The sequence below is a fragment of the Corylus avellana genome, chromosome ca10 (assembly GCF_901000735.1).
Source record: "Corylus avellana chromosome ca10, CavTom2PMs-1.0".
NCBI classification, from domain to species: Eukaryota; Viridiplantae; Streptophyta; class Magnoliopsida; order Fagales; family Betulaceae; genus Corylus; species Corylus avellana.
This window is the reverse complement of record NC_081550.1, coordinates 5,607,354-5,621,050: the sequence shown is the minus strand read 5'-3', so window position 1 is coordinate 5,621,050 and position 13,697 is coordinate 5,607,354. Positions and strand designations below refer to the sequence as shown.

The window sequence follows — 13,697 nt, the reverse complement described above, 5'->3', positions numbered from 1 at the left end:
GCTCTTTTCAATTTCACATTTTTTGTTAAAATGCCCAAAATGCCCCATTTTTTAAGAAAAAAAAAAAAAAAAAGAAGTGAAAATTCAAAAAAAAGAAGTGAAAATTCAAAAAAAAAAGAGCTTGTATTGACCCACGGCCAGCTGTGGGTCACCAGAATTTTAAACCTTTTTCTTGTTTCATTTTTAAAAAAAACAAGGGGCATTTTGGACATTTTAACAAAAAATGGGTGAAATTAAAAGGGATTGAAACATGGGATACCGACATTGCAAATTTTTAAACTTCAAGGTTATGATTACAAAACCGCTTATACTTTGAGGGGTGTAAGTGAAGTTTCCTCAAATTTTAGACTTATGAGTACCACTTATGACTTTATTATCCATTATGCAAGTTGCAATCCGTAATCAGGCACCAAGAAGTCCAGCAAGTTCCGCCTAGTTGTGTTTAAGATGACCTTAAGAACTCTTTAAGGTGTGATAGAGGCATCATATGCAATTTCTTTTGCTTTTTATTTTTAGAAACCTCGGGAAGGCATAATAGGATAAACTTCTACAAAAGATTTCCTAACTGTGCTAAACTTGTGAGTGAGTTTTGGTTACTGTATGTTATGTAATTTTATATGACTTATTACTCTTGTCCCCCACAATGCTAGTTTCTAAGGATCCTGTGAATATCCATCTTAGTTATGAAATGTGAATACAGAAATTAGAACCTCTAGTGAACTTATTGGTTGAAACTAGGGCTGTAAACGAACAAAGCCGCTCACGAATAGACTTAGCTTGAATAGACTCGACTCGGTCTCAATTCATTTAATAAATGAGTCGACCTTTGAACACAAGATTAGGCTCATTATTAAACAAGCTGAATTTGTATAAACTTGGCTTGACTCGTATAACTTCATTCTTATTATTTTTTATAGTATTATTTTCTTTGTAATGAGAACATGTAAAGTACATAAAAAGATAAAAAGGGATTCTCTTCATAATGTAATAGATATAGCTTGACTTATTGTAATTGTGACTCTTGATATAGACGTGTATTTGTGTGTATATGAGTGGGTTTGTGTGCACGCGTGCGTGTGTGTGTAATGAATGTATATAAATACTATGTGTGTGTGCGCGTGTAACTTGAAATAAAGTTTCTAAGAAGTTCCACTTCTAAGGGTTAAAATAGAAAAGTTCAGAACTCATTTGTAAGTGGGGCTGGAGTTGCTCATATGCTACCAATTTCAGTTTCCATTTGAAATATCTACTTAAGTGGGTTGATTAAAATGCAATCCTTTTATCAGGGGATATATGAGACAAAGGTGCCATTGGAGTTTAATGCTATACTCCAGATTGGTTGTGTATGTAAGGTGGACAAAACAGCTAAGAAACGAAATGTTCAGGATGGCTGGAGTCTGAGTGAACTTCACATGAAAACTACAACAGAATGTTCTTATCTGGAACAATCTATCTCTTTCTTTTACTTGTATCACAGCATCTCTGAAGGCCGAGCTATCTATATTGGGTATTTTCCTGCATCAAGAACAATATCTGTTTTGGTGGTTAATCCTTATCAAAATAAAGATTTATCACCGTCATTTCTTGAGAAACAATTCCGTGAAGCTTGCCAAGCTGTTTCTGTTGAACCACCTCCTCCCAGTAATGGTGTCATTGTCAAGGTGGATTATGTTGGCTATGTCAAGGATGCTGAAAAGATTTTGCAAAGAGCAATAAATGAGCACAAACATGAACATCATGGGCCTACAATTGCTGTTATTGAATGCCCAAATGCTCAATCAATGAAGTTAGGCATACGAGCTCTAGATGATTTCCCATGTGTGAACATTCCTTCCAATGCTCGTGATAGTCACTATCAGGTTCTTGGGTGGCAACAAGTGGCTGCAAAAATTGGAATGCAACGGTGTGCAGCATCCTCCCTGTGGTTGAATGAGAGAATCTCTCTCTCAAGATATGCCCATGTACCAGTAGGGAATTTTGAACTTGACTGGCTCATTTTTACAGCAGATATCTTCTTTTCAAGAGCATTACGTGAGCAGCAACAGTTACTTTGGATATCTGATGATGGTGTTCCAGATCTGGGAGGCATTAATGAAGAAGATACCTGTTTTGCTGATGAAGTCCATCAACCAGTCCTTACATATCCTGGCGCATATAGAAAAATAACTGTGGAGCTAAAGATTCATCACCTAGCTGTAAATGGTCTTTTGAAAAGCAACCAAGTGAATGAAATGGAAGGTGGTGCTTTGTTTGGATATGACCAGGAGATGAATTCTGGAGCACATGTTCTAAATGAACAGGGTGGCATTGATGAGGATACCTCATGTGCACCTGCATTCCGTGTTCTGAAACAATTGATCCAAAGGTGCCTTGCTGATGCAGTCACATTTGGAAATGTATACGCTGATGCAATATTGCAACATCTATATCGATGGCTCTGCAGGTTGCAGAATTTTAATTTTGATTTGAATACTTTTTGTTTTTGGCACAAATTTTTACTGATTTCCCTTTTATATTTCAGTCCACAATCAAAACTTCATGACCCAGCTCTTCACCGCATACTTCACAAGGTAAATACTTGTTGGATCATGTCTAGGGTGCAAATAGAGCTAGAAGTTGCTCTAATTCATTCTTGTGTCTTAATTTTCTTCCTTCTCTTATCAAACTGTCTTGTATTCCTCTTATAGAAAGTAATGGGAAATTTTGATAACGACTTAAATTCTTTTCTACTTATAAAGAAAAAGAGAAAAAAAGAAGAAAGAAAAATGATTTCATAGACAAGTAACCTTCTCATAATTGTTGTGCCTTTTAGGATGCGGTGATTCATTTAATATGAGAATTTATATCTGAAAGCAGGCCTGGTCAACTGATATATGAATTCTTTTGATTGTACTTAATATCTGCAGGTGATGGTAAAGGTGTTTGCACTATTGTTGGCAGAGTTTCGGAAATTGGGTGCCACAATTGTTTTTGCAAACTTCTCGAAGGTTATTATAGACACAGGCAAATTTGATCTCTCTGCTGCCAAAGCTTACTGTGATAGCTTGCTTAAAACAATACAAACCAGGTTGGTGTCAACCAAGAATTTTCAAGTAGATTTATTTTATTTCTTGTCTTCCATCCTGTAATTCTGTCTTTGCTGATTTGTAGAGACCTTTTCGAGTGGATTGAGCTTGAGCCACAGAACTTCTGGCATTCCCTGCTTTTCATGGATCAGGTTTGGTCACTTGCCTCTTCCTTGTAACATAGTTTGCACTACATAGGATCTTTATGGCTTTTTATTTGCTAAGTTTAAAGTATTAGACCTCAGTATTTCTAATATCTTCTGTAAGTGTCCATGTCACTGGAGAGTTCACATTATATTTTGACATTCATAATTTTGGAACACCATCAATAATTTGCATAAAGTAGTCATGTTAGGAGGCATTTGAGGCACTGATACAGAAATTGGTAAAGCTACAACTGACGGATTGTTTACCTTGGCTTGAAATTGGTAGAATTGGCTAGGCTTAAGGTTGCATGAGCCTGAGTTAAATACAAGCATTTACAGTCATGTGTTGATGTCCGTATCTGTTTGGGGATGGGTCAGTACTGTTTCTAGACTTAAATATGAAGATCCTTATGTTGGTGTAAACATTTTAATAAAAAGGAAAAAGTCCATATACCCCTCTCAAACCACCACTCAATTGACAATGTCTCTCCCAAACTTTTAAATGCGACAATGCCCTCCCTAAACTATCAAAACATTGATAATGTTCCCCTAAGGCCAAAAAAAAGGACAAAAATGTCTTTTAAATTTCTTTCAATTAGACAAAAATACTCCAATAAATTCAAAAATAAAAAATAGTTTTAATTTTCACATCCTGGTTTTATTTTTATTTTTTAAAAAATAGTTTTAAGTTTTAAAATATATATAAAATAGTTTAAGTTTTAAAATATATATATATATATATATATATATATATTAATTGTCATTGGAGGACATTGTCAATTTTTTTGGTAATTTTGGGGAGGACATTATCAATTGGTGGTAGTTTGAGGAGGGTATGTGAACTTCCCTCTAATAAAACTAATTACAAAATTATAAGAATATAAAAGAAAGAAAAGAAAAAAAAACGCCCGTCATCTCAATAGCTCTCATAATTCAGTGTGATACAATCTTGAACTTTTTGAGAATTCAGGTCTGCTGTATCTACTATATTACTAAAAGCTTACAAACCGATGTTGAACCGATAAGAAGACACAAAGCCGTCGAAGGGTACTATAAGTCAAGAGACTTAATCTTGAAATTGTTTTATAGTGGCATTGGAACATATTATGCTATCCCTTCTGTTGACGCGGGCCTTTAATCTTGACACCTGGCATTATAAAAAAAAATCTTCCGCTGATGCTAACGTTGAGTTGAGAACTGATTAAGGAAAAAAAGCCATATATATTTGAGACATGGAGATGTTATGGTGCTTTGGCTATTAAGATCATTTGTGTTCATAAATGTTCATTAGAGAACTCTATTCCTATTAACCCATGTTGCTTTAATGTTTAATAGTATAATTATGGTGGAATTCCGGCCAAAGCTGATGATATCATACACGAGGAATCTGAAGTGGATATTGTGTCGAGCTGGAATATTGCTGAATACTTACCCAAGAAAATTCAGGCAAGTTTCTCAGTAATGTTTTTGCGGTCCAATGAAAGGCAAACTAGTAGATTAATAAACTAATGCTTCAGTTCTATTAGTTAAATGTCACTATCATACAAATTTATACTTTTAGGGGATTCATCTTCCAGATGCTGAGTGGTTAAATCATCTTCTGTGCTTCCTGCAGGACCATTTTGTTTTTATTGTCTCTCAGTTTATGTATATTCCCTGGAGCTATGCACGAAAGCAAGCTGCAATAAGAACCTCTTTGCCAGATGGCAACTCATGCACCCCATCGGTAACTGTTACAGCTGCTGAGAGTTTCGAATCACATATGACAGAATATCTTAAAGGGCAGGTATGAATGACAATGTTAATAGCCTAAGGTTGTATGACTTTTTGATTCCTCATTGTGCGTAAATACTAATTTGTTTTTTGTTTTCTTATTGACATTCTATAGATCAGCTCTTACTTCACAGACAAACTTCTGGGTATTGTTCGCGATACCATTCTTCATATGAAGGGGATGAACAGAACTGAAAATGACCAGCATATATCTTCCGGGCTCCCACAAGTCACTGATAAAATCCACAAAGGGGATGCTGCGCTCGAGTTCATTAAGCATGTCTGTGCTGTTCTGGCCCTAGACCAAAATGTTCAACATGATGTTCTGGTAATACTTGTTCATTTGGCACCATATTCTGTAAATCATTTTCCGACTCAAAGCATCATGCTAAGTCTGATGCAACGGAACATTTCTGCAGTATGCTTGACATCTTCATATTTGCAAAGAAACCTAGTAATTAGATGGTTCATCTAGTGATTTGTGGGTTTATCTGTTCTCTATTTCTTTTACCCTTTTAAATCTTGGTATTTTTCCTGTTGGAGTGCTCTCCAATTTCTAGAAGTTATTGCTTTATAGAAAAAGTATTAAGCCGTACCTAATTTTTTTTGTTCATATTTATTTTCATGTATGCCTGCTTATTTGGTTTTTCCTTGGATCCTTGACTGAATTTGTTTTTCTAGTACTTAGCTCATTTGGAGATTTTATAATTTTTTATTTTATTTTATCAAAACTGTTTTAATTGTCTTATATATTTGACCCCAATATCTTGTCTGGAATTCTGGTTTTGACAAGGTTGTACTCAACGAGGAATTTTGACAACTATTGCATCACTTAAAAGCTCTAATGGTAAAATTTGATATGTTTTCATCAGTTTGGTCATGGACAGCCTATTTCATGATGGGATTGCTGTGAAGTATCTATATAAATTAAAATGTCATTTCCTTTCTTATTAAAAAAAAATAAAAATGTCAGACAGATCAACTAATGGTCACAGCCACTAGTCGTGAAACTAAATAATTCTAACGTAGGCATTTGTCATGTAGTCAATGCAATTCCTCATACTGCCTCATATAATAATTATTTTAAAAACAATTTGCATGCTCGCTGGCGAGTTGACAATTGAATGAGAGACTGCTCTAGATGTTAAAAATTGAGGAATCTGATTCCGGTAACCTCTTCTGATTAGTTGGTATATACAAACAACAAAACAGTAATCATATATCAATACACATGCATATGATGTTGAAACTATTGGAATTTTCTTTTCTCATGCAAGCTTCAGATTTTGCCGGAATATCTTCTTAACTTTATTTCATTTGCAACTGAACTCTTCTGTACTTTCATCTTCAGAGGATCAACTCTTTCTGAAAAGTGTAACTGGTAGAAATGTCCTATATGGGTCTGCTTGGTCAGTGACGTAATAGTTTGTTCTTGTGCCCCTATTCTACAGGTCATGAGAAAGAATCTGTTAAAATATGTACATGTGAGAGAGTTTGCTCCAGAAGCTGAGTTTCATGATCCTTGCCCATCCTTCATCTTACCAAATGTCATTTGCAGGTAAGAGGTTTTCTTAGAAGGTTCCAAAAAATCTTTTTTAGTACACTCAAAATGTACTCAGTTAAAACTTTTTTTGTTCTTTTCTTTTCATTCTCTTTTAATCCCTCGGATCCAATTATCATATTTAACCTTTTCGAGGTTCAAACGATTCACTTACTATTTATCATTTTTCTGGATAGCTACTGCAACGACTGCAGAGACCTGGACTTATGCCGTGACTCAGCTTTACTGGCTCAGGAGTGGCGCTGTGCTGTGCCACAATGTGGCCAGCCTTATGATGGTGAGATCATGCAGAATGCTCTTCTTCAAATCGTACGACAGAGAGAACGTCTCTACCACTTGCAGGATCTGGTGTGCCTTCGGTGCCAACAGGTGAAAGCTGCACATTTAGCCGAGCAATGTGCATGCGCTGGCTCATTTAGGTGCAAAGAAGATTTGAGTGAGTTCCGGAGTAAGATGCAGGTTTTCTTGAACATTGCTATTCATCAGAAATTTCAACTTCTCCAAGAGTGTACCTCATGGATTTTAGAACTTCGATAACTGTTCTCCTTTGCTTTTCTATATGCTCGTTTAGATTCGTGACAAAAGATAACTGAAATGGCAGAGATTAAAATTATAATATTAGGTTTAACCCCACTTTTTCCTTCTGGGTTTCCAGAGGAAGAGGCAGAGAGGGATGGCTAGAGGAGATCCTGGTTAATTTAATTGTATAGTGTTTTGGTGTAATCGTGTAAGATATCAGAAAGCTGTACATGACTTTGAAATGATTCATTCATCAATGAAATATGTGTACATGGTGTACAATCCTTGACTATGAAGTTGCAGCTTGTGAATAACTGAATATTGAAGAGTTCAAATTCAGTAGAGCCCATGCACTGGTTCTAATAGAGAGAAAAAAATAGCCTTATAATTATTCTTACTCGAAAATATTTTTTTATAACTGTTATTATGTTTAAGTCTTGTCATTCAACGGAACAAGATTGATGTTCATCCACAGGTTGCTAATGAGAGGCAATGTGCTTCTCGTTACCTCGGTGAGAAAATTTCAACATAGAGAAACAAAGGAAATCTCCATTTTCTTCATAAAGATATGCTAATTTACACTGGCTATTCATATATACCTGTTGCTTTTTGAAGGCAATACCCTTTCACAGACTTGCAGTAATAAAACAGAACTTCATGATATTCATGCATTATTTAGCACCAAAACACGTCCAACTCGAATGTCCTAGATGGCTAATTATGACATAATAAACTCCAACTCTGAACACAGTCAGCTTACTAAGAGCTTGGTGTATGTTTCTGTTCCAGGCTGTGCTGAGCATGTCCAATAATCATACCGAAGAAAAGCCTCTTGAACACTTCACCAAAAAGACCATCTTTTGGCAGTCGAACCTCCAACAGGCTCATCCTTTTTTCTATTCTCCATTCCCTGTTTCAAGGACTCCAACCTTCTCCTGCACTTAATCCAGTACAGCTATATGATTGCAGCCAATATGAAGATAAAAGTTCAGAAATACATAAAACTAAACAGCTGGTGCATCAAGAATAGGAAAAACAATCAGGATAAATATTTTTTTGCAAAATATTTCCTTTTTGCAACTCAAGAAAAAATGCAAGAGAAATAATCCTTGACCTACTCATTGCTATGCATGAATAGCAGTTGAATGTGTAGGGTTCAGACCATTTATTTATCTGGTACACTACACTAATCTATAGAAATCACTTGAACAAAATGTTAAAATATTAACTAAAGAGAAATTATTCACGTCAATATTTTTCTCATATTCTTTCCATATCATCCTACAAATTCAATAAATCAACCATTAGATTTGTAGGGTTTACCACTGAATTTGTGTGGAGTCCACATAAGTCTACAAATCTAATAGTTGATTTGTAAGATGAGATAAGAAAAATATTGAAATGAATAATTTCTCTTAACTAAATGATCAAATTCACCACTTTTTATCATCTTAAGTTTTTGAGATAATTGGTCATTTGACATTGTATCATAGCAGAAGTCCTAAATTTGAACCTTGATTTAATACAAAATAGAAAGCTATTGCCGCGAATTTTCATTGTACTTCACCACTTCTCACCTCTAAGCGAAAGGATTTGGCTTACATCCATTGAATTTTTCACTGGAGATTTTCAGTTAAAACATGAATGGACAAGATTGCTTCTAGTAAAAAAATAAGTTGCCTTATCCTCCAATTTTGCAATCTTGTTCATTTACTTTTTAACAAGAGATCTCTGGTGAAAAATGTATTTGATGTATAAGCCAAATCCTAAGCGAATTCATCAACTCCTAACCTATACTAGTCAACTAAAAACAAACAAGCCTTAACCTAACTAATTGGGCTTGGATTTTCCTGCGAATCATTTATCAACTAATTGAGGCAAACTACATGTGTCTTTCCATCCCATCTACAGCCATATAATCATCAACTTGCCATTTATCACGTCCTTCTTCACAAAGTCCACTATGTTATTTTAAGTATCCTTTTATCTCTTTACTCATACTCATCATCAGAGCAACCATTGGTTTCCATTGCACCATGGCTAACCCATCTCATACAATTCTCCTTGTCTTTAGCCCACCTTGGAACAAAAGTCTTGATACCTTATTTCTCAAACGCCTCTTAATTTGTAAGGAGAAATCAAACAAGTGACCTATCACTAAAATCATTAATGGCGAATCTCCTAGAAGAATTAAGAGCTAAAAGATGCCTTTCATGCATGCTCTATGAAAACATAAGGATGTGCATGATAAAAAATTACTTGGTATCTGTAAGGCGACCATGCAAGCTCCATCTCTGGCGAAATCCTTCCATGCCTTCGAGTCCACTAGCAAGAATCAAGCGCCTACAAACGCAGGAGCAATGGCATCTAAGAATGACTTTCAAAGATAACTGCAAGAAGCATATGACCAGAAATGAAAAGCAAAGTGTATAGGAATATGATTCCAATAGAATGCAGGGAATAGTAATACTATTGGCTGACCAAAAGGCGTTTCTGGGTGGGTAATGTAATTAGAAGAACAGAACTTAGGTAGGTAAATAAGATTGGCAAGGGACTCCACTTGTTGCTTTTAGGGCATTATCATTCCACCAAGCCAGTCAAAAGCTTGGAGAAAGGTAAATACTTTGGGTTGACAGTCAGTGTAAAACTTTTGGTCACAATCATATTAATCCTCAGAAGTTCTAATCATGCTTATATCAAAATAATATGTGGTGGTTACGAGGATTTGGGTGCTCAAACCCTCATACATATGATTAGATTTTTTTTTTTTTTTGGGGGGTGGGGGGGGGGAAGTATATTTCGAAGAAGACTTTTAAAGCATGATCATAGGAGTAGCTGTAATAGCAGTAAGTGATTAAACTACTCCATATCACTGGCTATAACCCTATTAATATGCGCACAAAAGCTGATACTGGTGAACTCTTGTAGTTTGAGGTATATAGAGACTACACTCTAGTATGATATCAACGGTGTGCCTAAGGATTGAAAGATGCCCTTTGCATTTTATTCTACCTTATTATGAATAGTTGAAAATTTCCTTTTGCACGCATCTACATTATACTTAGCAGACATGGAGTTTCATTTCTAATTTAGGTTACACTATGCTAAGGAACTCTACATTAATGGGAAAGATATGAAGATAAATTCAATGCCAGAAAGGTTGATGGTTATCTAAGTTTAGCATAGGAGGAGACACAAGCATGGAACAATCTCTATTGCCCATTGCTGGAATCAGTATTACTTGCTTTGCACATCATTATTAACAAGAAACAAAAAAAATAATAATAATAAATAAATAAAAAAGAAGACCTTGCGAGATAATAATCACTTGAAGAAAAACAGCCCATCATCTAGAAAAATACCTATCTAGTGATGTAACTTCTGATTCAAGTTGAGCAGCTCTCTCCCTTGCTTCATCTAAAGGCATTGATAAACCCAATTTGCGCTCACTATCTTGAAGTCGTTGTCTTATTTTCTTATCCTGCAAACAACAAACATTAAATAGTTGATAAAGTTTAGAGTTCTGTGGAATACTGAGTTACAGGTCCAAAAATTCATCAACACAATAAACATTGAACTCGGAAAATAAGAGAAGCAGAATAACAATATTCTCACCCTTCTTTCAGTGCATTGTCGATACAAAGCAATCTCATCTTGACAGAAAGGCTCAATGTCATTGATTTGCAAGCCTGCATCACAGTGTAGAAAATTATTATTGATTGGTATTCTGTCCTAGAATTATAAAAGATAAAAAACAATGACAGAAAATAGGTTTTACCAAAGCAAGAGTAAATCCAACCAAATAAATAAAAATGAAAAACTTACACAAAAATAGATTCCTCAGAATCCCATCACATAAATCAACTCCTTCAAGCACATGAGAGGCAATTTCTGGTGGAATGAGAGGTGATGGTGGCCCCATCATCAGATCGTCACCAACCAGAATAGTCTCCTCCATAGTTGGTTGTGAATCAACTGAAGCTCACAAACACCACAACAAATTCATGAGTAACTTAGTTATATGCTCAAAAGCAATTTTTCCTTTAGGATGAACAAGCTGTGTCATTCTCACCGGTATTCTTAATATGCAAAAGAAATCAGGCAAGGCATTTAGATCTCAATAGATTGAGGAGTAAACCTCAAAGCATTGCCTAAAGCCAAGACTTTTAGGCAAATATTATTGGATATGAGGTGGAAAAGAACTAAGTATTTGCTAAATTAACACCATTGGCTATAAATTTCCTAATAACCCAATATGGCACTGGCATTACAAAAAGACTTAGCAAGTTATATATTCATGAATGGTACGGCTTTGGTTTGAAGCCAGCTGCTTTAGAACGTCTCATAATGCTGACATTTTATAAATATAGAAGCTTATACTACAATTCTTGAAAAAACCAAAACTCCGCATGCTATATAAATAGAAGTTGACCTGACATCAGGAATTATATTATAACACATTCACATATATCTGTTTCTTCAGTTATCAATTGGGTAAATGTACTTAAAATCTCACACATTAGATAAAGGAACAAACAGATTGCATGTCCACAGATTTCCAATAAAGTTGCAGATTCTGTTACACGTCATGTAAATATAACTTGACAACGGCAACAGAATGTTTAGGGAACTCCAGTACTCAAAAATATATTTTTATCTCCCTACACTTCTCGTGAAAATAAGTTTCTAACTCCATAAAATCCCAACACCATTGTCAAGCAAAATATCCATAAAAAAAAACATAATAATAATAAATTAAATTAAATTAAATTAAAAAATTAAAATTAAAACAAAAAAGTATCTTGGAAGTGTTTAGCTGTACATCAATACTTAATTCACTGAAGAACACATGAGAAAACTATCAGGTAAGTAAGTGTTAGGTTTCCCTTACCATCCATGATTGCTGCCTTGTCACCCTTCCACTACCAAAACCCAATGATCAATTAAATTACAAGTGGGGCAATGGAACCTGGAAACCATCAGACACAAAACACAGAATAAGAAACTTCAAGAAAATACCAGAGGAAGGAATGAACTTTAAAAAGCAACAACTACACAGTAAGGATTTTAATAAGTTAGCTAAATAATTTTGAAACAAGTAACAGATAAAAAGGTTGCCCATTTTCTACACAGGACCAAATCTATATTAAAGCAAAGAGAAACACACAAACACACTTTTTTTTTTTTTTTTTTTTTTATAGACAAACAAACACACAGATTATTGGAGCATTTCATCGAACAGATAAACGGCATAGCTTAGACCCATTTTTTAGTGTTCCATTACGATTAAAGTATATAAAGCCACAAAATCTTGATCCCATGTGGTCGGAAACGAAGTGGTTTCTTGATATTTTCAATACGACTGCGGATCAGAACAACTCATATGAAGACCCCATGGCGCAGAGAGAGAGAGAACGAGCGTACCAGCGCAAATGTCCGCGGAGAGTATCGAGTGAGGAAACTGACAGACCTTTAGGAAAAAAAAAACAAAAATTGTTTGGAACGTATTTTACACAACATGCCATGCCATGACTGAATATTGACGCCCACAATTTTTGTTACAGCCCATTTACAAATTATGAGCGTCACGTGGTGCTATATTGTGAAAAAATTAAGCAATAAAACTTATCAAATAAATTTAATTATTTAGTAGTAAGCACCACATGTCAATTTAATATACTTCGTTGTTTCTAAATGGTAGCTTAATCGACTGAGAATCATACCTCATGAAGCAAAGGTTATTAGTTCGAATTCTCTTCTCCCTTAGTAGACATGCAAAATAAATAAATAAATATTTAATTGAAAAAAAAAAAAATTGTTCCGACTCAATTTAAAAGAAAACTTTGCTTCTTTAGTAATAAGTTTCTCAATTTATTTCCGATTGTTTGGACGTGATGATATATTTTATCCCAAGGTAGAGTATAAGGTGTAATCAACCATAGGCAAGGACAGAGGTATGGTTTAATATGGGCAGGGGCCAAAGGCTAATAAATTGTTTTGCTATAGCCGGTATGAAAAAAAAGAAAAAAAGAAAAAAAGAAATACCCTTAAAAATTATTATTTTTACCTATATCAGCCACCCCCTTCCTTCACTGACCATGGGTATTGTTGGGAACTGAGCCTCCACTCATAAGCTTAGATTCCAATTAGAAAGTTTGGCCCATACCGGCCCACTAGCAATCGAGAACAACTGCCTATGATCGCTATCTCCAAATCCTAATCCTTAGTCGGGAATACAACAACTAGCTCACAGTTGTCAACTTGTCATTAAACTGAGAGCAAATCTAGTTGTTCATTCTGATCGCGCTATCCAACTTGTCAAGTCAGCATTCTTTTTGAAATCTTGCCATTAATTGATTAGACCTTGAGCAGGTATGCTATTAATGAACTACAATTCCTATTTTGCAGTATTAAAGTATGAACACAACGATTTGACAAGCTGTAGTACTTTGAACATGATTAACGTTCTATCAACTCCTTAAATCAAAGGAAGCAAGCACCATAATCTATTTGACACAAAGTCGATCTTTTTTGGCAATTTAACATCAAAACAATATATTTTGTCATTATTCATCTCTAGGTGATAACTAACTTAGGCTATCTCTTACTGGCTCGCTCTAACAAACTCTTTGT

The 13,697-nt window shown here is 35.0% G+C and overlaps 2 protein-coding genes across 4 annotated transcripts; one reads left to right on the top strand and one right to left on the bottom strand.

Annotated features, from left to right (window-relative positions):
• The first annotated feature begins 1,245 nt into the window (after positions 1 to 1,245).
• LOC132164156 (DNA polymerase epsilon catalytic subunit A-like) lies at positions 1,246 to 7,353 on the top strand. Its single transcript, XM_059574590.1, has 9 exons — positions 1,246 to 2,443; positions 2,522 to 2,570; positions 2,907 to 3,067; positions 3,151 to 3,217; positions 4,547 to 4,657; positions 4,827 to 4,997; positions 5,100 to 5,312; positions 6,436 to 6,542; positions 6,722 to 7,353. The coding sequence occupies exons 1-9, from the start codon at positions 1,269 to 1,271 to the stop codon at positions 7,080 to 7,082; spliced, it is 2,415 nt and encodes an 804-aa protein (XP_059430573.1). The 5' UTR covers positions 1,246 to 1,268; the 3' UTR covers positions 7,083 to 7,353.
• A 245-nt stretch (positions 7,354 to 7,598) lies between these two features.
• On the bottom strand, positions 7,599 to 12,602 carry LOC132164108 (uncharacterized). Of its 3 annotated transcripts, none has more exons than XM_059574528.1 (7): positions 12,489 to 12,602; positions 11,956 to 12,033; positions 10,890 to 11,039; positions 10,680 to 10,753; positions 10,427 to 10,545; positions 9,324 to 9,407; positions 7,599 to 8,019 (listed from the first exon to the last, which is right to left on the bottom strand). In XM_059574528.1, exons 2-7 carry the CDS (start codon positions 11,960 to 11,962, stop codon positions 7,980 to 7,982), a joined length of 474 nt encoding a protein of 157 aa, XP_059430511.1. In that variant the 5' UTR covers positions 11,963 to 12,033; positions 12,489 to 12,602; the 3' UTR covers positions 7,599 to 7,979. The 3 variants fall into 3 exon arrangements, with proteins under 3 accessions (XP_059430511.1, XP_059430512.1, XP_059430510.1); XM_059574529.1 differs by having other exon boundaries at positions 7,599 to 8,004; positions 12,489 to 12,601; XM_059574527.1 differs by having other exon boundaries at positions 7,599 to 7,999; positions 12,489 to 12,596.
• Positions 12,603 to 13,697: the final 1,095 nt, after the last annotated feature.

Excerpts from the sequence above, each read along its gene's own strand:
- LOC132164156 (XM_059574590.1), top strand. The coding sequence starts at position 1,269 with ATGCAATCCTTTTATCAGGGGATATATGAGACAAAGGTGCCATTGGAG. Across the intron at positions 4,658-4,826 it reads ACTTACCCAAGAAAATTCAG|GACCATTTTGTTTTTATTGT; the intron begins GCAAGTTTCTCA and ends TGCTTCCTGCAG. Across the intron at positions 6,543-6,721 it reads TTACCAAATGTCATTTGCAG|CTACTGCAACGACTGCAGAG; the intron begins GTAAGAGGTTTT and ends TTTTCTGGATAG.
- LOC132164108 (XM_059574527.1), bottom strand. Across the intron at positions 9,408-10,426 it reads GAAGTTACATCACTAGATAG|GCGCTTGATTCTTGCTAGTG; the intron begins GTATTTTTCTAG and ends CTGCGTTTGTAG. Across the intron at positions 8,000-9,323 it reads GGTCGCCTTACAGATACCAA|GAGAAGGTTGGAGTCCTTGA; the intron begins GTAATTTTTTAT and ends GATTAAGTGCAG.